At 40.7% G+C, this 27,445-nt stretch overlaps 1 protein-coding gene across 6 annotated transcripts in view; it reads right to left on the bottom strand.

Annotated features, from left to right (window-relative positions):
- Nrx-1 (neurexin 1) overlaps positions 1–27,445 on the bottom strand; it is a 429,130-nt gene that overhangs the window by 383,494 nt on the left and 18,191 nt on the right. For all 6 annotated transcript variants that reach the window (XM_076811144.1, XM_076811146.1, XM_076811145.1 and 3 more), the window contains exon 2: positions 11,387–11,434. In XM_076811144.1, coding sequence (XP_076667259.1) covers positions 11,387–11,434 — 48 coding nt within the window. The remainder of the gene's footprint in view (positions 1–11,386; positions 11,435–27,445) is intronic.

Genomic DNA, 27,445 nt, shown 5'->3' with positions numbered 1-27,445 from the left:
TCAGCTTTATGCAAATCGCCAAATCTCCGCATAATGTGCCTCGTAAGCCTGTCTACGGTTGTCTTAGCTCTTACGGAAAATGGGGGCCAGACATCGCACGACGTCCCGGTATAATTCGAGCGCTTCTTGGCGCTTCTGCGAGACCTCCATTCTTGAAAGGTACACACCAGTAGCCTGGGACAACTTCGTTTCTCGCCCCGAGTTAAGTCGCCCGCGAACGTAATTATCCGCGTGTAAATATTTCGCGAGGATTGTACGTAGGAATGGGGAGATTGGTACACGCGATTAGTTCACGCGGAAGCGTGTTAATACTCATGTGAATCGTTTAATGTTCGCAATTTAAAGACAATTTCGAGCGAATGAGGGCGTGAAGTATAACCAGACCTACGGCAATCTTGCGAAGAGACGGGAGAGAGCGCAGGAAATGTGAAGAGAATAAAAGACGAAAGAGTTTACGGGGACTTCGGTTTTATAATGTTTTATGTAAAGAGAAGGATCGATTAAATAAATTATCGAGATCGAGGAATCTGGATGGATGAATTGAAATTAAAACTTTATTATTCACGCAAAACACTTATACTGTAGTTAACCTATTAGCGTTTGGCAGACGCCCAGGATATTTCTTCTCAAAATTATTGCAAATAGTAGAATACTATAATGTTCCGTATTTAAGTATCCGCGGCTGGAAGCTTCGCGTCGCCGCCACACCGGCGCTGCGCGCACCATTCGCCGCGGTTGCCGATCTACTTATACGCTATGTATTCTCAAAGCATTAATCGCGTTGAACAACGCTCTGAGTAACGTGTATCAGTCATTACATATTATATTTTATATTTATACACATTGTGTTAGCTGATGGCTTGTATTGTGTTGTATTAAAGTCAACAGTTAGAAAACCAAACAAATTGCAATCAGTAAGCACTAAGCTTACGACGCGTGTCTCATAAAATATATCCTGCAGTCCACGCGGAATTCTCGCCAAGGGATTCATTTCTGTTCAATAACAGACGTGCCAATAAATGTTGTTAAAGAGACCAGGACCGCTACAATTCTTTTACAAAAATAAGAAAAACTAACATACTGATATTTAAGACACACCATTCGTAACGCTATTTTCGAAATGATTGCAAAGGCTACAAATTTTCATTAAGAGCTATATATTAAAAACCTATAACAGTGTTTCCGTTTTTCAGTCGCGATCCCCTTTTATAATATGCAAATAACCTGCGACTCCGCCCCCCCCCCATATAAAGTAAGGCAAATTTAATAAAGTAACGAAAATATTAAAAGTAGGTATTTTAGAATATAATTCTATCTTAATTATATTAAAAAACAAAACCCAGAAACCCTTCGCGACCTACCGGGTGGAATCACTTCCTGTACGATGTCAAAATAGCTAAAATTTTCATAAAAAAAAATATATAATAAATTTAGTGATAATTCAGCCAACAATGCTTACAGGGTGCATTTATAATGCTTCTATTCAAATTCGCTATTATTATGTATGCATAATTCAAATTTCTATCACAGCAGACACTTTGGCGCCATTTACGCGCCATGTTTAACACATCTCAATGAAATTATTACAGGTGGTCGCACGTATAATAATACTATAAATGCGCGTATAGCGTTACGATAAATGCTCTTGAGTAAATTGTAGGACAATAGAATTGAGATTGCCGAACAAATTCGTACACCGCGATGCTGGATTAGACACAAAGGACTGACCTTTTCTCTGGGTGGTGTACGAATTTAAAGCGCTGTAGGACGCAAATTAATTAGTCGGAAGGAGATACCTACGAGCGAGTTTAAAAGAGCGACTTACCACCCTGAATTTCCGCGGAGTGAAACCCCACCAGACAATAGCCGTTCCGTAGCGGTCCAGGATCTCTTTCTCTCCTGTATTTTTTTTTTCCGTTCGTATTATTTTTTATACTGTTTCACACGCGACACTTTCATTCAAAGGAGCGCGGCGCGTAAACTACGGAGCACAATGGTTACAACTGGCGCCACGGTTTCGGGTGGCGCTGCATTACGTCGGAAACAGGAGCGGCACCACCGCGAGTGCGACAAAGCGAGTTTCCATGAGATGTACAGTTTTGGGCTGCCATAGTGACAATTTTTAATCTTTGTTAAGTTACAATAAATTGAATCGCTAAACTTCAACTTAACAATATTTATTAAATAAGGATCTGATCGTATATATGCGACCATTACAAACTAATAAAATACATTGCCTTCTACAGTAAATTTTCCTTGTCAATCAATATTGTTTGTTTTGTTTTTATTGTTTTCCTGGGTTTCAAGCAGGATGGCGTTTCAAGCTTATTTTTTGCTTATATTGCCCAACGAACACTAGTCCCATTTTTTTTTTGTTCCCTCCTCTCTCCTTCGGGTCCCAGCAGCAGCAGCAGCGCACCGGGAGAAAGGTGGTCTCCCATCTTTCCCCAGTACACCGCCCCGTGATGCTTAACTTCGGTGATCTAACGAGAACCGGTGTCTTCCATCACGGCTACGGCCGCTGGTGTCAATCAATATTATTTTATAAAAAGAGAAACGCTTCTTAACGACCTACAATTTAGGAGAAAAACTGGAGGAATTATTAAAGCTAGTAACTATTAATCAGTAAACAGTCTTCATGTACCCAACAATTTGTTTTTCTTTTACTTACGCGAAATTGTAGATTTATTTCCCAACTGCAGGTAGCATTCTCCTGTTTGGCAATATTAATACAGAGTAATAAACGGTTCATATGCCTTTGAAGAAATTACATAATTCGAAAGCCTTGTGTATCTACAGTATATTTTTCTATAAACATGAAGGAAATGTTTGTAGCAATATAAGACGGAAAACAAGTTGCTTCCTTCTCAATAACTTAAATTAAAGCAGCTCTGTTGAAGTGTTCTACTACAGCAGGGGTATATTTGAAATTTAATTTCCTTCTGGCCAAAAATATTCTCTTTATGAATTTATTAAAGATCCTCCAGGGAATTCTAATCCTAAATACCGCCGTTTGAAATTAGCAATAATAAATATTCCGTGCGCACCGTATGGGCCAATCACAGCGCACGAAAGACTCAGCAGCGGAAAGGCGCGGGAAGATATCGCGACATCCGCGCTGGCGTCTGGCAGTAATCGATTTTCAATACAAGCGGCAGGTTTTAGATAGCCATTTCGCGATACGGTTTGCTTGAAATGAGGTAAAACGTAGTGTATGCATTTGAGAGGCGCGCGAGTGAAACGTGTCGGGATATTTTTCGTGAGAAGTTTACGTTTGGCCGTGACATATACCGCGAGACATTCTCGTAGAGCTGTCGTGCCGTGGAATGGGTAAGCACGTTCGTCTTATCGGGCTGATCGATGAAAAATTCACCGCTAACATCTGGATTATTACAGAAACACGGATTACTGGGAATATTCATTGCCCAAGGAGCATGAAGGTAATCGAAGCTTCGATCATCCTCTCCTTGTGACTACCTGGCGACACATTTGCTATTGGAATTCAATTTCGAAGCTAGCCGAGGAGCTAAAACGGCGCAGAGGGAATAATTCAAGGATTTGCAGATGTTGGTAAGTTATATTGATTTTTATCGTTTCAAGCCCTATGCGCGAGGATGGGACCAATTTGACTACAGTTAAATATGAAAAACAGGTAGAATATTTGTTTTATCTAAATATATGGAGTACTCTCAAATTTTATGATAAATCGACGCGTGCGAGTTCCCCGCGTGAAATGAAATGCAGAAGTCTTATATCAGTTTGTAATTTGAGGGTTTGTTCTTGAAATATACGTGATTAAACTTTAGTGCTCCGATTTGGAAGCGCGCGCTTTTCAAACTTCAAATGGTCGACGGCACCGCCGCGCCACAGCGCTTCGCGCACTCGCTTGCGTCTGATGGATACGTGTAGATGTGTATTCAGCATGTTTTGTAGTTAAAAATATATGTACTTTTGCGTTTGCAAAATTTTCGACGTCGGTATATTTTGGCTGCTTTGTAAATCAGGCGTTTCTTAATTGAAACATACTAAAATATATTCCAGATCTCTTAGTATATATACTAAATTTTTACCTACAATACTCATGAAATTAATAGAAATCTAAGAAACGTATACAATTTTCAGGTTCTCTTTTGTTTCCTTAATTCTCCGTGTCCCTGTATTTGAATTTTCCACTTCTTCCTGCAATTATAATTTGTGAAAGGAAGGGACATGCTTGCGAAAGGAATTTGTCTGTTATCTGTACATTTAAGAATTATTATAATATTTATAGACGCAAATATCAATGCAAACGAAAAAGATGTGTTTATTTTTTTTTTTACATTTAACTAAAACGAAGTTAGTGTTAATCACATAGAGGTAAATATCACAGTAATATGGATTGAATCCGTTCTTCATTATCCGTCACGGACGGACATATGGTCCTATTAAAAAGGGATTAAAACCTACTTAGCTATTTATATCAAGGATCGACAGAAAATAGAACGAGGTCTTTTGACATAAATCGTCATCTAATACATGGAATTTTCAGGCCATTCAATGAGTTCGTATTTTTTACATCAATTGAAGATATGTATGTATGTATTTTAATAGGAGAAATAATTGTATCCAAAAGAAGAAAATATTATAATATTGCATTATCGTATCAGTTACCTACTGTAAAACAAGTCAGAAAGATCTATTATTTCCAAAGTTGTCAAAATATTAATGAAACTTCGCGTGTAAGGTCAATAAGAAATCTTGGGGCAGCCAAATAATAAATAATCATTAGTTTTATAATATTCGATCGAAATACGATAGGTGCATAGCTTGTTCCTGTTGATACTACTTTGTATGAAGCAAGAGTACTAGCCATCCCTGTAGGGTTGCCAACCGTACTATATAGTATTGCACTATATTTTTGTCTAGTGTACTATACATACTGTTAGAAAAAATATAGTACGTAAAAATACTATATTTCAGATACATCGATAAAATTCTACAATTTCTGCTTATTTTTTTACTCTACGACAACATAACAACTTTTGGACGCGACTTAAAAGCACTGCTGTCTATGATCTGTCTGTCAAAATTTATATAAAATAATTCCATGCTTGCCGTCTATTCCCGCCACTTCAGATTCTATAAAAGAATTCTTTCCATAATAAATATGGAGTGGGGGAAGAGAGAAATAGAGCCAGTCTATCTCTCATAAAAAATGTGCTCCTCATATATATTAATTTGAACTGTCAGTGCAATCAAACCTTTGACATATTTGTTACAGACAATATATTAATTAATAATGCAAAAAGAGTATAAAAAAGAATATACATTTAATAGGATGTCGTTTTATTTTGTACCACTTTCTTCTGAAAAGTAATATATTTTTTCACAATGTCCTACTTAGGTTTATTTTTTATCACTTATGGCTATTGCGTACTATATTTTTCGAAGGAAAGTTGGCAACCCTACATCCGTGTCCTATTTTCTTTTTGATGTATGTACAGATAAAGCTCATAAATTCGGCCCTTCGTAATTATTCGATAATGTCACGTAACTCAGCTTCCCCTTTCTATCGCAACTCCAGCGCTCTTCTATTTTTCCCCCTTTTCCACAATGATCGTTAATATGCCGCTTGATTAAAAAGCTATTATGTGGCCCCTTGCAATAAAGACGCACGTCAGTAACGGTATAGGAAAGGCAGACGTGATAATCCTCATCCACTTTGTGTAAAACGACCGATATTACGCGATAGGTCGATGGATGAAATCCACTTGCTCTCTTTAAAATGCTGTGTACTGTTAATCGATCCGACGGAAATTACGTGTCCACTTTGGTGCACGGTGCCATTTTAAAACCCGGCGAGCTTTCAGCCTGCAAATTGAATTCCGAAGTCGTTCTGCCGCGTTCATTTAACTAACAGTGTCGATGCTTGCGACATGCAATACTACAACGACTACCATTGCGTGTGGTAGATAAAATATACTTTTAGAGTCAACGAATATAAAAAGAATAAACTTTTATTCGAGATTTACCATTCTGTAACCAGGCCAGCACAATATTCCTAAATTATTGTTTTACACAATAAATATCTTACAAATCTGGAAAACTATCTAAATATCAAAGATGAAAGAGTACGTACTATGTATTTAGCACAGTAATATTTGTTCTCAGTGTTCAACTTACATAGGCAATGAAGTTACACGGTAGAAGATTGCAGGTAGGAAATAATTTTAGCACATGCAAAGTAATTATTCAGCGAGTTGCTAATATATAAATTAGATGGCAGACTACTGTGGTGTCCCATTATATGTATATTAAAGTAACTTTGCCTGAGTACCTGTTACCCAATTTATACAGTTTAATGTTGTTCATCAACAGCAGTTGAATTATTTTCCAGAAATGTATTCAATCTGTTTGAGTACACATGTGTCTACTGTTGCTAATTGCCAACCATTTCGTCGAGTTGTAAGGCGATTTTATACATACCGTAAGTATCACTGGACCATAATCCAACGTTGGCCTGTATTCCTACGAACTGAGATGAAATAATGTTAAATTTCCGCTGGTTACTAGCGGCGAACCTAGATACAGCACTTCGTATCGATATTCGATTATTTCCACCGTACAGGGACCATTCCTTCTACTGCTGATAGGATTGGGTAATCCTTTACGATCGAGGAAAAAGGATTAAGGCGCAGTAGGACCCTTCTAAACGTAAGCCTTGTTAATTTAGATCGTGTATAAGGAAATATGGAGTTGAAAGTACATCTTTCAAACTGAATTTTGTAGAAGACAAATCGTACTAATCCCAGAACCCTATTAGGTATTCTACTTTCAACACGTACCATAAGAGAAAAAATATATATGAATTCGTTTGACAATTTTTTTCACTAATGTCTTTAACAGTTTAGATAAAGAAGCTCGATGTTCTTAATATCATTTCCTATAATGGACTTCGGGAACAGTAATGATTCTGCTTTCGTCAGCTGGTGCCAGCTTCGGCGCAGAATTTTCTCCAAAAACTGCGACCATCTACGGCACCCGTTGCCCTGATAAGTAGATCAATATAATTCTACGGTTTGATAAACATAAAGGAAATTGGAAGCAGTGTACCTACGCTGCACTCGTTTCGATTCCTTTCGCCGAGGAAAGGTTCTCGAAACGCGTATCGAAGTCCCCTTGAAATTCTAGGGTAAGAGCCGAAGAAGCCTCGAATCGTCAAGATTCTTTTCCCAGTTTCGCTAACTGTTCTCGACGTCGTCGAGGGGATTATGTCGCGGAGGACGTTAAAGCAGTATCAAATATCGAGTAGCTCAATCTTCGCAGTTAACCCAGTCCAGATGGGATTTAACGGTATTAGATGTACTCTTTCCCCTAATCAACTTCGAAACAAGCCCCCTTCGACAATAATTGAATTTGATCGTTCGTAACAAAACGTCGTCTTCTAAAAAGCAACTTCTTCGAGTAATCGAATCAATTAGAACTAATTATCTCCCTTCGCAGCGTGCATCTAAAATCTTTACGTTCCTCTTCCTCTTTGCCTTCTATTGGTAGAGGAGGGCGCATTAAACTCGCGCTATTATAAACGCATAAAGCCTCCCCTCGATGTGAAATAATAGCGGAGGCTTTTGAAAAGCGTGAAACCGAAGTCGTGTAGCGCGGCCACGAAATGTTTGAATAATTTAACGGGTGACGGAGGCGATGCACGTGCAGAAGATGTAAAAAGGCATTCAGTTGAGCGGGGAGTCCCGTGGCGAACAGTCGCCCCGTGTACAGTCCGCGAAGAATTTAGAATCTTAGCAGTGAAAGGGTTAAAAGCGTACTTAACCCGGGGGACATAAAGTTGCAGCAGGCGTACCGCGGTACCATTGACGCACATACGGAACCAGTAACCTGGTTCCGCGCTGCGAGCGTATCGGTATGCTTAGCGTCGCGGGCCGAAACTTGTTTACAATGCATCAGTTTTACGATCGGGGTGGCATTACCGCCGCGGACCATTCCCCTAATGAACGTAGCGCGCTTTTATCATACGCCATTTGTCAAATCACACTTTTGCCCGGCGGCTACGACTCTCGGAAGCCGCCCACCCAGGCAATTTGTTTTCATTTCTGCTAACGATTCGCCAACCTACCCCCTATCACCATCCCCACGGCCCACTTTCAATGCAGTCCAATGTACGAATCCTTCGAAAGGAGTACCTGCGCGATCCTTTCTGAACGATCGATCTTGCTAACGATTCCCTCTTCCTGCGGAGGTCATTTAGCTCGAACATTTCGCGCAGGATTTATGATACGTACGGGCGCGGGATCCTCGAGTATTTTCTTTTTATGGTAAGAGATAGGCAAGCACGATGTCTCAATTGTTAATTGTACGGCGCGCGATATGGAACTGGAAGTACAGGGTTGTGATACAGGGGATGCTACGTTGGGGGAGGTTTTAGTGTCTGAGTTGTTTAGCATCTCGTGAGAAGCGCGGTTGGGTGTTGTACATTAGGTAAGAATGTATTGTAGGCAAAAACGAGCGCCTCGAGTGATGGGGACTCCAACCCAAGATCTGCGAGTCTTCTGCGTACTGGACAGCCGACTTAGTCCAGTGAAATTACACGGAAATATGGCCAATCTGCGGAATAATTCCTAGCAAACTAAATTTTTATATGGGCCTTTATTTCGTCGCTTTAAACAATATGTCAAAAGTACCAATCATCTGATCAACGTTAAAAATTTTACAGGGTGTTAAATTAAACTGTTTTTCGCGAATATCTCGGTATCTAACAGTTTTATGATAAAAATAGTTATTATCATATTTATAGTTTAGGAAATTCTCTACAAAAAAGGTTCTACGAGTTTTTTCGAAGGAGCAGCCATTTTCATGTATGGTGGGTTGCCATGTTTCAACCCTCATACTTTTGACAATCTCCTACATAACCACAAAGTTTCATAATTTTTTAATTTCCGGGTTCAGGACCTACATTTGTCAAAAGTATGAGGGTTGAAGCTTTGTAAGCCGTCATACATGAAAATGGTTACTCCTACGAAAAAACTCATATTACCTTTCTTGTACAGAATTTCCTTAGCTACAAATTTTAAAATAACTATTTTTGTCGTAAAACTGGTAGGTAAAGAGATATTCGCGAAAAGCAGTTTTTTTTCTATCTTCAACCCTCTGTAAAATTTTTAGCGGAATTTTGACGTATTATTTAAAACGACGAAATTAAGCCCATGCGAAAATGTAGCTTTCTGGGAATTATTCTGCAGGCAGATCCTAATTTCACTGGACTACATTACATTACCGATTCTTCCAACGCCGACTCTCCGATGTTACTCTGTTCCAGAGTTGGAAAAATGTAATCTAATTACAAAGTACGATTAAACTGTAATTGTGTAATTGATTACACGTTATTTTCTGTAATCGTTCATTTAGATAGTTGGCGAAACCAAATGGTCAGTTACCTAAATTAACAATTACAGAAAATAATGCGTAATCAATTATACAATTACAGTTTAATCGTACTTTGCAATTTGTAACTAGATTACATTTTGCACAACTCTGCTCTGTTCCAAGCTCTACAAATGCCGTAACCAATGGGGCGCCACCTATGTGCCAATCGCATCATAGACGGTTCCCAAACGCCGAGTGCCTACAGTATGAAATAGAAAAATATCTTCTACCATTCGTAAATTTTCTTTCGTGAGATCATATCTCTTTATTCTATGGTGTCAATTCCACACGAAATGGAGCGAAATAGCATTTGAATTTCATCTTAATATGCACTTCAAATTCGCCCTTACCTATCTCAAGAAAGAAGCTGCAATCAATCGACTCATCCCCAATTATTGCTACTTAACAAATATCACTGCTTCGAGTTCGTCAATGAACTGCAAAGACAATAGAGTGAGAGAGTGAGAGAGAGAGAGAGAGAGAGCTGCTGAGAGAAGCGAGTTCCATTTCCCTCTGGTACCAAAACTTCCTTGGTTTCCGTTCAGCTTGCTGAAGGAGGGGCTCAAGTAATTCCGGCGACTGGCAGTAGTTCGGTGTCAAGCGGAAAATAGACGGCGGAACGTGTAATATTATTGCTCCGGAGCAAATCACGTCGCCACGCTAGGCGACGAAACGACGTATCGTTATTCCACTCCTAATGCACCTAGCGTACGGTGCATCTGTCGCAATGCAGTCGTATGCACCGTATGTACATACGCGCGGCACATTGTTTTCAGATTTCCTCCTCCTGCGCCATTTTCGACTTCACCTCGTCTTATCCACTCCTAAGTTTACTGCGCGCCCGTACCTTTCCCTCTGCCTTCGATTTTCTTCTCGTTTACTGTTTACCTTTCGCTTCCGACTTTATTTCGGCACATACGTGCAGCTAGTAGGCAATACCACATGTTCTTCCACTTTACAAATACGGGGCAATCTCTTCTTAGGAAAATAGAGTGTATTCAGAAACTTGTACCGACGTTTTATTAAACGAAGTATGCATCTAACAAGTGCAATAAGAGTGCTACCTTCTTGTGAAAACAATGCTTTACCCCTACCACTGAAGATTAGCTACAGAATTTCCACTGGACTTCTCTGGCGTGCCATTACTCAAATTTCCACTCGAAACTCTAAAACACGCACTCCTAGGCTATTTCCTCAAATTACTTCCGTTACGTTCAGAAATCTCCTCGAAGGGTTCTCTTTAATTAAAATGATAGTAGTCGAAACGGAAAGCGCAAGATTCACCCCCCTCCTCTGGATTCTCATATAAGAATCATCCATTTTCATAATGTGAAATAGGTACAGTGCCGCGTCATAACGAATCTACTCCCCTGATACACCGTAGACCTCGTTCATTTTCGTCCGCGTAATTGCTCATTGAGGAATCCCACGGTCAACCGAAGCCACGCTCGGTCGGATCCTCGTAAGACGAGCGGAGGATGACCGTGCGAGCATTCCACGACTATGTATTCCCCATGTTACATTCAATCTGGTACGCTCCGAATTGCCGTTCGCAAACAACGCGCGGTTTCTGCACACATGCATCGAATGTGCGGTTAATTACGATCGTGTGTGTGCTCGCGACCGAATGAAGTCGCAGGAGTAGGCGCCAGTCCGTGCCGTCCCGTTATCGAGACTCTATTAATTGGATCCGAGTAATTTGATTACATAAGAAAAGCGCCTGAATACCCACAAATTCATCCTACGGAGCTTTCGCCCCTAATGACGTCCGACGACAACGAGGGAAGGAAAAAACAAAGGCGGAGACACATCGTGTTCCACAGTCGCCTGTGAAATCTAATTTCGACCTCGCTGGGATAGCCAGCATACTCGATTTGATTTTTAAATATAGATGAGACAAGTCGCATCGCGCACGATGGAATGGGCGACAGGGGATGACGCGTGGTATTTTGGGATATATAGCACTTACCCTTGGCGATTTGCGTTTCACGTTCTCGACACAAGGAAATCCACCACACTGGAACAAGAGAAATTAGATATTATTAATAGTCTGGTCAATTAGGTGGAGTTAGCGCAATAATTTTCATAGCAAATAATTTAATATACCTCCTGGGGTTCTCGTGGAATCCGCAATTGGTTACTCGCGTAGTGGAGGATTTTGGAAACTACTAGGGGTGTTAGAGAAATCAACTGTCTCGCTTTATGAAAGGCGAGCACCTACTATAGTATTTAAAATTTATTAATTGCTTCAGAATTTCTAGAAGAGAAATATTCAGGGGTCCAATGAAACTGTTAAAATTGTCAATTATAAAATAACTGTAATTTTATGACTATTTATTATCGTTTCTGTTCCGAGAGAACTGTTATAAAATGCTGTGTAGTAACTGAAGCTTTTATACCACTCATTTTTGTGTAAATAGGAGACGTTTATTTTCTTGGAAGTAGAAAGAAGTTCTAATTAAACAGATAGATTTATTCTGCTCTGAAAAAGTTAAACTTGTGACAAGCAGATTTGCTGACAATGTTGCGGTGTAGAAGTTGAAACCTTAAACCGTACGGTGAAAAGAATTATAATATAAGAATCACAATGTGCTTTCTCTTCTGCAATATTTATCCTGCTTCCAAGTCCTTAAATAATACTAATTAAAAAAATATTCCTAACTTTTATAGTGTACCGTTAACTATCTACTCAAACGTATATGATCGTCCAGAACTTTTATTAATCGAACATAAAATAACTGTTAAAACTGAACTCCTACAACGGAGCTAAAGTGTTAATGTACAAAGTTAAATTAAAGCCGAAAAGAAATGATTTAAAAGTCAAAACCCTTATTCTATTATATCGTGTACAAAACGAAATATGGATCTTCTGATCCGATTAACCGACTACTACAGCAAGTAAACTTATATGCTGATGCAGTTAATTCTTTTTATGAATCTGTGGACGTATTAAAGAGTAAATTGCACAGAATGCTAGGAGCGAACGATCAAAATAGCTGGTAATCCGTTAACGCGACAAAACTAAATTTAATAGTATAGTATACATTTTTACTTCCACCCCTCACTTTTCACTTTTATTCTATTTTCTATGTATATCTATTTTCATTTTCGTTCTCATTTTCATTTTCATTTTCATTTTCACTTTCATTCTCATTTTCATTCTTATCTTCATTTCCATTTTCATTGTATATTTTTAATTTCTCATTACTCATTCTTCACCTCTATTTTTTCATTTTTCTCTCCATTGATAAGTATAATTTGATATAGTCTGCATGTATGTAGATTTATTTTTATTCAGCACGCAAAATGTTATGTATCCTTGCTATATAATGGGTTCTATCCCGTTTATGATTAATAAATAAATAAATAAATAAATAAAAGTTAAAAGTTCGATAGTTAACCTTTATTTATAAAAGTTAACAGTTTCATTCGACCATTCATTCTGGTCCATTTCGAACAGGTTCCCTTGCTATTACGCAACGAAAGTAGAGAAATTCAAATGGACGTTTGCACTATGTAGTTTCCTTCATAAAGTAATTTTGAAGTGAGCCTTTCTGCGAATTCACAAAATTTCTCACGTCAATGTGACAACGATATTTCGCAGCACGCTGCAGCATTTCTCCCGCAGAAATATACAGCCCCATGAAAAAAGATTTCCCGGCGATCTTTCACGCTCCGCATCTTGAGTCAGAAAGAGGGATATCGTCAAAAAGCTTACAACGCGATTTCGCCAGATCCTTTTCCGTCCCGACCGTTTTCGTTCTTCCGTGTTATCGCGGTATACGTGCCCGCCATGTCATATTTAGTGGTGCACGCGATAAGATAAGTTACACCCTTAGAGGGTGAATCATCCTATCGTAAAAAGCGTTATTAGATCGTGGCGCGCCTGGAAATCTAGCTAATTGCTAATTACCCAGTTTCATAAATTTCAAATTCCAGCCCTAAGTTATATTTGGTTCGCGAGTTCCCATTTCAACAACTTTATGTTCCTGGCAGGGTTATTTCGGAATTATACAGAAATTCTTCATTATCGTCACTACTGTCAAATGTTTTCATCGTTCCGACTGTACCAGTATTTTCTGCGCAGATAACTTTAGGTAACTTTTTTATAGGACAGAGGAATGACTTTTACTTTTAAACGCCAATGCAGCTTTAATCTACTTCTCATGGCGCGATGTTTTTCTTACCTTTGAAATTCAGTATTTCTATAGAGCTCTAGTTTAATGTTTTGAATGTATTCATACAGAGGGTGGCGAAATTATTACACTGACAACATTTTCGTAAAAATCTGCGAAAGTCGTGGCTGTAATTAAAGTAACAATGCATGACTGTTATTATTTTTTTCATTTATTGATTAGCTACAACATCTGACAACATTGTGAGTATTTTTCCAACATATAAATCTCATTTGTTTTTAAAAGGGCGGGGATAAAATTATCAGAAATAAGACAAAAATAATAGAGAATATCACCAGAGTATGGCAGAATATTCCAAGACTGCAGGGAGTAGCCACAGAATGCACTGAAAGCATGCCACGCCAAATCCAAGCCGTCATAAAAGCTAAAGGCACCGAATATTGAGTAATTATATTTCTCGTACAATATAGTCCTAAACCTGTATATCTAAATGCATTTAATTTGCATTCTCAAATACATATACCTACTAGGATTAAAAATAATATTAGCTATAACATTAAAAACGAGACATCTATTTTATTCCATCGCTTAAACTTACAAAATCTCAAACCTTTTTGCTCGAATATAATAATTTGGCCACCCACTGTACATGGTGAAGAAAATTCAAAATTCTAATGTCGACCCTACAGCTTTTTCCTATTCGCAATTCTACACTCGAGTAGAACAGACGTAGCTAAAATAATGGTAATTACTTCAAGTTAAGGACAGTTTCATCCATTGTCTAACATTTGAATCATTGACGTCTGCCTTTTAAGTCTAGAACGTAATGACTCAAAACTAATTATTCATTTACATATACAGTACCCTTCGGCTTTTGTACCTCGTTCACGAGGAGAGTACTTACAAGCAGTGCAAATTTAGCCTGAAATACCATAGCGAAGATGAATTTTGCAGCACGCACCCCTAACGAACTTTCGTCAACAGTGCTGCAAAGGTTCATTCGCGAAGTTCGCGGCAAATAATTATTTTACACCCACCTGGATGTTCGAAGGGACGTTGGACGCGGGAAAAGGGGCATCAGATGGAAAAGGGGACACCAGATCGGGGCAAGTGGTGTTTGGATTTGAAACGGGAACGGTGGCGGTTAATTAGAGCAAAAAATACCGGTCTCAACTGAAAAGGGAAAGGGCGCCGTTGAAACAGCGAACAGGGGGCGAGCTCGGCGATAAACAAAAGGGAATTTCCCGGGGTGTGAGTGGGAATCGTGTAAACACAGACACATCCACTCTCCGGGGTGGCTAAAGTCGTTGGACCAGATCGAAAAAAGCTTCTCGGAAAGTTGTTTCCGCTCGCCCCCATTATTACTTTCGCAACGTTATCCGTGTTTATTGCAGTTAATTGTACGTCGCAGCTTTGCTGACGATCTTGTTGACAGTTCATTCTGCACTTTTTTTTTTACTGTGTATATAAATTCCACTGAAACAAAGACAGAATTGGGAAATATAAACATAACGCGAGTAGTTCGTAAATAAAATAATTAAGAGATACAGGAACTCGTCTAGCATCTTAAAGTAGATTATAATTGTTTTCATTCTTAGAATCATTGCGGCGTTGAGAGTGAATATTGAACTGCATTATTCCCCGAATTAAGGAAAGCAGTTTTTATTCTGTTACAGCGGGAAAGTTTCAGCACGTGGCAATATTTAGCGTAGACGCAAATTCGAAAAGTTGAAATGTAATTAGCGACAGTTAGGGGAGTTTAACGCTGCCGCACAAACGCGGCCGATTAATATTCATTTTTGTCGATTAGGACCCGAACTTCCGGAAAATTTCTGCACGCCAGATTTATCCAGCCGGGCTTAATCCAACGTTTGACTCGGTCGTGGAATTCTGCCAAAATTCCAGGCCGCCGGGACCACGTCGCGCGGAACGCTGAATTTTCAAAACAAGAGAAAAACTTTCGGGGCGGAGGGCGGGGCTCTCTAGCGTAAGAGGATTTTCGAAATCCGTCCTGTGAAAAGGGGAATTGGGATCAGACGTTTTTACGGTGCAACCAAAATTCTTCGAACAAAGATGAGAATCTTTGATAACTGCTTCGCGATGCAGAGCTGCTGCTCCGAATACTCTTTTCGCGAGAACTTCGAAATCACCCTTTAGAAGGATTACGCGCTCTTTTTTTTCGAAAACTCGTTACCTTCCACCTTTTTCCATCGTTGCCTTGCAAAACACTTTTCTGGACGCTTTGAACACTGAATCTTTTCACGCGTGAATACGCTGTTACGCCGTCACGACGTGCTGTACAATTTTTGATAAGCTTATCACTATACGTGGTTTTACAGCGGCTATTGTAACGGTCGACTTTGTAAAGTGCGCGCGTGAGTTAGCTTTTATGCGCGCCCTATTACATAATGCAACCATTTTCGTAATAGGTGTGCTATAAAAAGGAGACATGGAAGATAGGTGCTACGATCTATGTAGATCATTCCTGCGCGGCGTTGGCGAGCGTGTTAATGATAAATGAGTTCATTCATTCTGCCGGTGTAGGCTGAGCTTTATACGAAACTGATGTAGGTTGTTCAGAATCAATTACCTTCGTTTTCAAGTACCACTTTCTGTAGCTTCCATGTTACACTTTCAAATCATGCTCTATCACCTATCTCACAGCAATTTTCTTAAGGGGTTACGCCACCCTGAGACCCGCGAAATTGGACGAACTTTTTTTGTAGATACCTACTATGAGGTTGAAAATTATTTCTTTACTTTTTACCTGTAGAAATGTTATCAATATTTGTGCATATATTGTATAAATACTATACAAAAAAATTTTAAAAATCGCTGAGGTATTTGTTGTCCCGCGAAGCTCCTCCGCGTGAGCGGTGTATCAAATATCTCCAAAACTATTTGCCCGATTGATTTCAAACTTGTACTACAATGTTAACGTATCATTTTTTTTATGCGATAACCCATTCGTTTATAATAAATGTTTTAAGTTCGTTTTGTTAGGTGAAAGACGAATAATTTTCTTCACCTTACTCTCATTTGTGCAATAATTTTTTTGTTCTCAAATATTTTATTAAGAAACACTAAAATAATCATGTTTTTCATTTTAGGTGAACCTGAGAGTCATAATTTAATACAACGCTCACGCGGGACAACGACAAACTCGGCCATTTTTTAATATTTTTGTACAATATTTATACGATATGCGCACTAATATATGCTCTACACATAAGAAGTAAAGAAATAATTTTCAACCTCATAGTAAAAATTCGTCCAGTTTCGGTCGCCTCGGCTTTTCGGTACCTGAAGTTATTTGAGCTTGCCTCGGTTCATGTGTTTCGTCAGTTGCTCAGAGAACCTCTTCCTTCCTCTTTTAGCGGTCTGCGAAAGCGGTGGGATTTCATCCACTCACAATAAGCCTCACTTCCTCGAGAATATTTTGAGTCGCCGGATTTTTGTAGTGCACAAACAATGATGGTCTGGGTTAAAAAAATTCGGTGACTTCTTAATTTTTTTATGAAAATCTCGAATTTTTACGGACCCTATAAGAGGTTTGCCCCGAAATGGCACATGTTTTACACATCCTGTAATTTTTTCCAAGTCGATCTGAACCTCAATTCGTTCGCAGTCAGGAAAAAATGAAGAGAAAAAAATATTCGAGAAAAACGCGTTTAAACTTTCTGGGCAAAGGCGACGCAATAGGTTGCCGCTTGACGTTTTTAGCTGCCAAATTTACAATTTAGCGAATTTTACTGTAAACCAAGGTGCATTTTATTCAGAAAAGATAGTACTTTCGGAAAATGCAATAAAAAAATCGATTTCTCGACTGCCTAGTCCCCTTAAACTATGGAAAATGTGCATACACATTTTGATCGATGGTGCATATCTGATTGAGTAGGGTTTACTTTTCACAGGTGTTGACCAGTGTGCTATTCAAATTGCCCAATTAAACCGTAACGAAAGTTAACATTTGAAGAAAGTAAACGATCAAGTGTTTCATGATAGACGGGGTAGTATCCGCCGATCGAAGTTTCTCTGTACATATCCAAGAAGTAGTCCATCTAACAGTGGACCGTATCACCCCCGAATTGCTCGTACCCGTATCCGAGATCCTCCTATTTCACGAAATGGAGCAACCACGATACTTCAGCTGAGCCTCGTGTTTGGCTTCGCAGGAGATTCGTGGTTTATGAGGGTGTTTAATATTTTCGGTTTATGGCCCGCCAGTAGTTGAATAAGGACGCTGAAATTGCGGCGGCGTGAAATACCCCGTGACCTTTCTCATCGCCTCGATTATTGGGTCCACGTTCGAATGAATTATGGATCTGCGATTTTCCGCAATAATCTTCCACTCTTCATCAAGACTTTATCCAATGCTCGTCGAAAATTAAGATCATTCCTGAGATCGAACAGCACTCCCAAAGAAAATACAATATCCCAACCTAAAATTCTTCCTTTCACTGATTTCCTCAGATTCAGAATTTACTTAATTCATAAACATGTTCCTCGTGAAACTACACGAAACCAGCACCTACTTTGTCAAACTAGGAGGTGCTCTCCTCAAGAGGAGGCGCAGCGTTCTTCCAGAAACACGAATATCTCGGAGATCGCATCGCGCATGCGGAAATTTATAGCCCGTATGGGTACTTAATATTTATGGTTTGTTGTCGTCGGTAAAATACTGGGTGCGCGCGAAATTCCCGCGGATTGAAAAATAGACGCGCGTTGAATATTCCGTATGCACGGCGAGCCGTCGCTAATTAAATTTCAAACTCGCGGAAATTCCCCGACGACGGAGAGGAGGGGAGGGTGGGGGGGGGGAATTTTTCGAAACTTCGAGTCGCCCCGGTCGTTCCAGCGAAGTTCAGAAAACTTTCTTCAATTTGCATTGGAAGCTTCCGACGCGGCGAGGCGGGCGAATTGAAAAACGATGCCGCGACGAAGCAAAGACCGAGAGGGGTGGAGGGGGTGGGGGGGGGGGGTTGGGGTAGGCGAGGCGTAGGTACTTTTTACGACTCCATTCGGATTTCTGCTTTCGTGGGACCGCTTACAACCGACCTAACAAACAAGAGATCGGAAGAGGGGATGGTTGCGGGAGGGTGGATTGAAGTGGTTGAGGAGTCAGGTGACTTTGATAAAAGGAATCGCCCGGAAAGGTATAAAGGACAAGGGTGGAGGAAAGAAATAGCATCCCGACTGCTCCAGGTGGCGAGAGTAGACAAAGACGTATCGATTATCTCGCTCGACTTTGCGCAAACGAGACCGCAGCGGCGCGAAAGTACGATCGAAGATAAAGCCACGTTCCTCCCTCTCGACGTGGCTGGACGAGACGGAGAAGGACGATGGTGGAAGGAAAGGGGCGGTGGTTAAAGCCTTCCCAGCGGAGCTTCTTTCTACCCTTCGAGGATAAAACTCGAGGGACGACTTAATCATCTATGGGCAAGGCCTTCTTCTTGGATCCACCGTAGGAATAAAGAACTGGCGCGCCCGCCTAACGATCGTGAATCTTCCGTAAAAAAAAAAAAAAGAAGAAATAAGAAGGAACGAACGGGTCTAACGGAAAACCTATAAAGCATCGGCTAAAAGAATTTCTGTGGGGTGGTTGGAGACAAATCAGCCGTTTCGTGGCAGGAGGTACGAGTGAAGGCCGATATCCGTCAAACGTCGGTGTATCATTAGCGAGCGACGTCTTGTTCGTAATTAGATTTATGAAAGCACGGATATCCATTTCTTGCTTCGTTATTCTCGGCTCCCTTTCTTATTTTTGCCCGTTTTCGTCGGGAGATTGTGAATTAAATCGACATCCCTGTGAAAGCTATATTCTCCTTTTTTATTCATTCTGAGTGATCCGGTGTAAATAATTAAGGGGGGAATCCACTGCGAAATTTTTTCTTCCGATTTTTCTTTTTGTGCATTTTCATAGTATTTGGGGTCGCAAAAATATACCTGCGCAATTTCAAAGTGGATGTCGAAAGATTCTGGGAGCTATGGATGGTTTTGTAGCGCAATGCTCGGAATCGAGTGCACGCATAGGTAACTTGGTGTCAATCGCCCGAAAAGTTTATGTCTAAGAATCCAAATGTATCTAATAAGAGGGATTACGAGCTTATATACTGTTTAGAACTAGGTAGAGAATCTCTGGCCACGACGAGACTGTATATAGCTGCGATCTTTGAGTTGCAGAAAATAACTTCTGCCAAAACCTTAAACGCGATTATCTCGAAACGGCATTTTTCAAACGGGCTGGTTAATAAGTCAGTCAATTCCTATCGGATTTACTTGAAACTTTCGGGGAATATTCGTCATCAAATTATCTTTTTTTACAACTTACTGAAATGTTAGTAAATACGTGTGCATAATGCTCGTCGGTAAAAACTGTCCAGTTTTTTTGTGCGTCGTTGCTAAAGAGGATAGAAGATCCTCTAGACGAGAAGACCCCTTTATCAGTCGATGCGTTCCTTTCTAAACTGAATCCAGCGATAACAGCGAGGCTAGATAATTAAACATCATTAGACGGAATTCACTGGCTCCGCGGGGCAACGTGTCGCGCGGTCAGAGTAAATACTTGACGCGGCACGAGTCTCCCCACTCGACCCCATGGCCGCTTTCAAAGTAACAAGGAATCTCAAACACGCGCTATATCTTGAAAATTAAAGCACCGATATATACGACGCGACGCCGCATTCGGCGGATATTTCGGAATTTACGGCCCTAATACCGCGCGTATCCCGTATTCCGCCACCTCTTATACATGTCCCCATAGCAAGGAACGTCGATATCAGCATCGCTCCTCATTTTTCCCGCCGCCCCCGTCCCACGCTCGCCTTTCTCCCGTCGAATTACGCGATCGAGCAGCAAGGTAGGACGAGAGCTTCGGGCACCGAATTTATCGAATTTCTCCAGGGACTCGGCTAGCAGAGCTGCTTCAACGCTCGAGATTCTCGACGGCTGCTGCAACACCGTCCCAGCACGACGTCCGCGGGGGAAAAAAGGAGGAGCCGGAGATGTCGCGAAGCTTAGTGTATAAGTGAAACACATAAAAGCGCAACGAGGGAGGGTGTTCGGAGTGTCAGGTCCCGAAGAGAACCGGTGGCTGGCTGCGGTATATATCCAGGACGAGGGAAATCAATGGTTTATAAATAATGGCAACGTTGCTCGGCGCCGAGATCTCTATTCCCCCCCCCCCCTGCTGCCTCCAGTTTACTCTCGAAGCTACGGTATTAAATTCCTATTATGTCGGTGGTGAGTGGATGGCAGCACACCGATGGCAAGAAGACGGTGTGGAAAGAGACTCGAGTTAAGGGTGTAAGAAACGAAAGGCCCCGAGCCGGGGGTATAAGGTATCGTTTGAAAGGAAACTCGATGGCAGTCGAGGCCAGACTTCCACTTCTGGACAGTTTCTTCGACCCCTTTCATACATACTGCTCCGCGGCCTAGCCACCTCGTAGTCTAGCTTCCGCCTCCTCTTCTCTCCCACCAAGAGAATGCCGACTTCGCGTGGATGGCCCGCCGCTTCTCGACCTCCTAGAGGACGTCACTTGGCGGGAAGCTCTTTTGGCCTGCCTTAAAGTGGAGGCGAATGCAGCAGGCATATACGGCCATTCGTTACTTACTTCTTCCCCTGTGACGAGGAGTCGCGGAAATGGTGAGCAGTTGCTTTCGAAGCTATAGTTTCCTGATAGAGAAATTTCTTCTGTGATCGACAACTGCACATATTAAAACATTTGTAGCAACTATTTCCTATACCGTGCGTGTTTAATTATACTAATTGTAAGTCGTGGCGATGTCATCACTGAAATGGAGGTGATAAGGGCGCGGAGGAGGAAAGTGGGAAGTCGCGGTGGAAGTCGCAAATTGCTGCTCAAGAATAACATCGGGCTCCCTCAGATTCCTCAGTTAGGAGACTCTGACAAACTTCTTCCAGTGGAACCTAGAAAACTTCGTTCCTCGCAGACGTATGGTGTTCATGAGGATGATGGTGTCAGTGTTTGAGAGGCATTCTTGTTCGATAAAAATCTGCACAGATTCGCGGTAGTTTCGCAGTCATAGATATTCCAAAAACTGGCTCAGACTGGCGTTCGGCCAAGCCGCCTGTTCTTCGACACTTCAGCCTTCGGTTCACACTTCGCTCCTGCCTCTGCGAGCCCACTACCGCGTCGTTAACAGTCTTTGGACTTCAACGCGAGTTCGACGAGAGTGGATAGTTCAGCTTCGTAAACAGCGTTGAATTATTCATAGATTCGGGAAAGATAATTCATAAAAGAGCACGCCTTGTCAGCCGTGGATTTTCTTCAATTTTGGGCAACTTAATGCGCGAACTTTAGTGACTTTTGCGGGGAGACTTCAGTGGAATTATGCTGGCATGATGTATGTGGATGTTTAGCTTGAATTATTACTGTGTAACTATCTAAGTTACGTTAGTATTGTATAGAAGAATGCACAGATGCTTTGTTCTATTACAAGTGATCACAAGTTTGTTAGAGTGTAATGCAAAATTTTGCATTAAGTAGTCTAGGCCAGCAGCTTCTACCTTTCGATTGACGCACCGAGATGAAGAGCTTTGAAGTAAAATTGTTTCGAAAATTTTCATTGCTGTAGATTAAGGGTTCTAAGAAAAATCTTCTGTAATTTCTATATTTTCTCATTTTATTCGAATTTATCTAAAATAAAAGAAATAAGATTTCAAAGTGTTTGAAGGGGACTAGGCAGTCGAAAAATCGTTTTCTATTGCTTTTTCCGAAAGTACTGTCTTTTCTGAAAGAAATGCCGCTTGGATTATATTAAAAATCGGAAAATTGTTGATTTGGCAGCTAAAAAGGTCGAGCGGCAACCTACGGCATCGCCTTTGCCCAAAAACTGTATACGCGTTTTTCTCGAATCTTATTTTCTCTTGGTTTTCCTCTAGTTGCGAATGAATGGAGGTTCAGATCGACTTGAAAAAAATTACAGGATGTTAATCATGAAAATTCGAGATTTTCATAAAAAAATTAAGAAGTCGCGGATTTTTAGTAATCCACAAAGACGACGAGGTTTGATTTTAGTTTTTATTGGTTGCGCGGGAACCAACGGATGTAACAAACAAGAATCACACCTTGAAATTGGATTACGTCATTTTTTAAAAACCAGTATTACAGCAAAGCCACAGAAGAACGTTAAAATGTTTACTAGTCAGCACCGTCATTTTTAAAGCTCATGTATATTTCATACCAACTTTTTTTCAATCTCGATGATAATAATAAACATCGGGTAAAAGGATACATCTGAATTTGCTTTAATTTTTTTTACAAATACACAAAAAAGAAAATGTTTCCCCTTAATCCAATAGCTATAAGAATAAACAAAATTTTCCTTCTAGGGACAGGTGAGAAAATATCTTGGAAAATGCAGGTATGCTGTTAAGAAAAAGACTCTTAAAACTTGCATTTCTCTTATTTCGTTTCCAATTTGTTTCATAAGTATTTCGCGGACCCCTCACATTTGCAACATTCCACACTTTTGCAATTAAAAACGCGTTTTAGATTCGTTTCAATTAGACGCAGACCTTGCAACTCAATATCAAGAAAATGGGGCGTATTCGTGTGTGAATGGAACAGCCTAAGTTCTCTGTACTTGCACAGACGACAGCTAAATTCGAGGGAACACGTAAAAGCCCAACGATCATATCAAGTAATAACCGGACGTACAGGCGATTTTACTTTGAGACGGGACACAAAAGCCGCGAAATAAGAAGACGTAGATGAAGCAAAGTTGCTGTAATCGTTCCGAAATTCGCGATACGAGGCTAACGTTTCCTGGAGTGGCTCTTTCACCGACAGTGCTACATAATTTCGCACAAAACTCGAGGATAAATTCAGTTCCGAGATCGAATCGATATTCCGAACTTCTGGACAATGCAGAAGGAACATTTCCTCCGGCATAATTACTTCCCTGATTAGGATCAATGTAATGTACTGTGAAACGGTAATCTCACGATATATCTTGGAGTCAACGTTAATTTGTCTTGCTGTGCCATGAAACATCCTTAATATGGAAATCAAGGCCGGGAAATCTTCAACGTTTCAATTGCGAGTGCTGACAGAATTATGTGCAATCATCGAGTGTCCTTTCGATCGAATGAGTCAAAATGAAGGATGGTTCAATTATTACCAATTACATCGAACAGTATCAAACAATTCCTGCAACATTTATGTTTCTATTTCACACTTTACATATAACTAGCAAAATACCCCCGCGCTTCGCCACGGGCCTAGGAGATATTACGGACGCCATGAAAACACATTTCACCCCGTAGGGGTTGATTAGGGCAAAATGCTGAATCTGGTTGTAACCTTTGTAAGTAAAAACCAAGTTGATATCTAATCGGACCTAAGAAATAATACGGAGTCCGAGAAAACATATTTCACCCCTTTTTACCCCCTTCTGGTTGGAATTTCAAAAAATCCCTTCTTATCGAGCACCTGTTTCGCAAAAGGAATATACCTTCCGAACTTCATGCTTCCAGGGTCAGCGTTTTGGGCTGAATTATCAAAAATATCAGCGTCTTTAATTATGGTATTTCTAGCCTTCTTACAAAATAAACTTCATTTTGAATATGAATTAGTAACCTCCTTTCTAACCTAGTAATCTTTTCATATTAAATCAAATCATCAACAAATCAATGGGCAAAGGATCTTAAATTTTCCTTCTCCGTACCCTCCGTATCTCTCCATTCAGTTAATACACATCCATGTATCACTGTTTATAGGTAAATAACAGTGCCTAGCTGGCAAAAAGAACACCGCCGCTAATGGACGCATTTATCTTACCATTCACAAAAGCGAATCTTTATCCTTGGAGCCGACGTTGAAAAACACTCTCCCAGCCGTGCTTCACGGAAAACAATATATCCCAGCCGATGAAAGCTTACCTTCGCGATAAATTCGTACGAACACGGTGTATAATGGCGATCGTGCAGGTAGCGGTTTTAGGATGATTAGTCACGAGATTTAAGATGTCCGCTGGAATCATCGTAAAAGTTCCACGGAAACGGCCACCATTAACCGAAACTTCCAAAGGCTGGGGAACTTAACCCTGCCAGGGTTAAGAGGTAAGAGCGCGGGAAAGCACTAGATAAGTGTAACGTGCTTCGCTGGACGGGAAAAAGCGCTCCCTCTTCACGCTCTGCCCAACAATCCGCGACCGCGGAATCGATATCCAAAGCGCAACCGCACCCGTGCCCATTTCCATGCACATATATGTATATATTTCAATGCAAACATTTGTCGTCTGTTTTGACGATGACAAAATGTTTTCCCTTCGCGCCAGCCGTATTTCACCCATAAAATTGCTATCCCAAGCACGAGACGAGAATGTCGTAAAAAACATTTCAGTTGCGCGTTTCAAACACCGATCGCTCGCCCCCACCCCCACCCCCCTCTCTCTCTCTCGCGCGCGACAGTAATTTTCCACGGAATTGTTGCTTTGTTTTTTCTTCTCTTTTCGAGCGGTGTTTACGAGCGTGAAGTATTTTCTAAGCCGTGCTGGCTGTCGTGCAAACGCTTAATACGCTTTACTTGCGGCTCGTATCCTACTCCCCGGTTTTAGTGTTTCGATGCAGGGTCACTTGCATCGATTCCTTGGTTTCTGTTTTGTTGATTCCTGAAGACAGTCTTGTGGCAGGCTTGGATATTGTGTTAAGTTTAATTGTGCGGTTCTGGCTTGATGTATTGTTTCGTTTCGTGGAAGGAATCGTTGGTATTAAGGTTGCTTCAGGGTGGTTGTAGACGGTGAAATTTATGTTAGAGGAGTGACTAATACCACGTGTGAATTTCAGAAAGATTATCTTATCGTTTCATTCGTCGTATGAAACTCTTGCTGAAACTTAGGTTGCCGAGTATTCTCTAATATTATTAATAGCAAAAAGGGTAATTGGGTGTTCCAGTTTCGCTAGAATGTTAAAAAGCACACGAAGCATGGAATCGTAATTTACTCCATACAATTTTCAAGATTACACACACATAAAAGGTTATGGAGACTCGCGGTTCTTGTTAGGTACAGTAAACACTCGTATTAAACCCGACGAACGGGGCTCGCGGCGGGCGTACAACGCGTTGCGGACTCTATTCCGCGCGGCCAATGTCGCGAGTCAGAAAACCCAAGAGCGAGCGAGAGGGAACGAAACAGTTGACACGAAGTTGCCGTTGAATCTTTCGTTCCCTCTCGCTCGTCCTTGGGTTCTCTCACTCTCGAAGGATTACAAGAAATGGTGGGGATAGTCACCGGGCGTACTACGCATGGTAAAAACGGGGCTATAACGAGGATTTACTGTACATTGGTTTCCGAGTGCGTCTGACCATACACGGTCCGTCTTCCCTTGTGCGTATGCACTTCCCTGCTCTCTTGAATTCTAGCATCTCTAGCTCTCTTACATTGCTTAGAGTAAGAGTTTCTATAGTATTTCTGTAAGTTACGAGAGATTTGTAAAAATCTTCATCATCAATACAATTAAGGGGGCCCTCCGGTGAAACCCCTTAAAAAATAGGTGATCTTTATGAATTTTTTACAAGAAGAGGTTATAACATATCCTAAAAAATATTTGTGGCATTTATTGATACAATCGTTAGGGTGCAAAAAAATTTCTTATTTCGTGTTTTCGGTCTTGATGCATCTTCTAGGTGGCGCTTAGTGCAGACGCTGTCAAAAAGAGATGCCAAAACGGTAACCACGAAATTTACTCACAGGATCGTCAAATATATTATACTACAAATATATTTAACCCTTCGTTGACACACCTCTTTTTTCGATCAACTTTGACATACCTGGGTGGCTCACACCCAGAACAATTTTTGAACGATTGCCATTCTTATCTGAAGAATCCAATCCTCATGAAAAAAATCATGGGTCAATTTTAAGGTCTGTAGAATGTATTCCAATAGTTTTTTGGTTGAAATTTCATCACAGTTTTTGTAAAAAAAAATCTAGATTACCATGTGTCGAGAAAACGCGAAGAAAATCTTCAAAAAATTTTAACTTTTACAAATTCCAATATTAGAAGCTAAAAATCTACAGAGTTATTATTCAGATATAATATTTTCAGAGAAAAAATAGTTTGTAAGTCGGCTTTGGAAAAAAGGTATTTATTTTACATGTAGAAGGTACAGAGCGTCAAAATCAGCTTATGGGTGGCTCACACCCAGATTGTCAACGAAGGGATATATATTGTAGTATAACTGGCCGAGAATACCCTGTGAAAGTTTCACACACAAATCGATTATATATATATCGATTTTCAGAAAAATTTTAACTGGACGGTCCCCTTAAGGCCCAACTGCTACTCACTTTTCTTCATGTAAGCATTTTAAATTATCTTCCCTATAATCACCTCATACGAAAGATCTCTAAATCCTGTACGCGATGAAATGCAACTCGACAATCATAATACCTGCTCATCGTATACCAGAATATTACACTAAGAAAAGAGATTTCAACCCAGTGTCCGCTATCATATACAATCACAGTTGCCCCTCGTGCTTTATTGAGATTGCGTCGCGCGTTTCGCACAAAAGGGAGTAGAGGCCAGCCATCGTGGTACGCGTGGGTTCGGATTATTCTTCGGAGGGTGTAAAAGGGAGGGAACGTGAGCGAGGGTCACACGGATCCGGATGTGCCGTGCTCTGGGAATATGGCGGGAATTTCGCAGGAAACGGAAAGCATTCCCACTCTTCCGCGTTGCAACCGCGGTCCGGTCTGTTCGGGGAACCGCCGACAAAACCGAGCATCGTTTCTCCATGCTCGTAATTCGTCTGGCTACCGAACGTTGTATCCGGCTGTTTGAAGGGCCCGCTCTTTTTCGATCCATGGGAACGGTTAATAGGACAACCCTGCCAGCGGTTTCACAGGCATAGGTGTGTTCG

This window comes from Andrena cerasifolii, chromosome 4 (assembly GCF_050908995.1).
Source record: "Andrena cerasifolii isolate SP2316 chromosome 4, iyAndCera1_principal, whole genome shotgun sequence".
NCBI lineage: Eukaryota > Metazoa > Arthropoda > Insecta > Hymenoptera > Andrenidae > Andrena > Andrena cerasifolii.
Note: the sequence above shows the minus strand (reverse complement) of the source record. Positions and strands in the feature narration are given on the sequence as shown.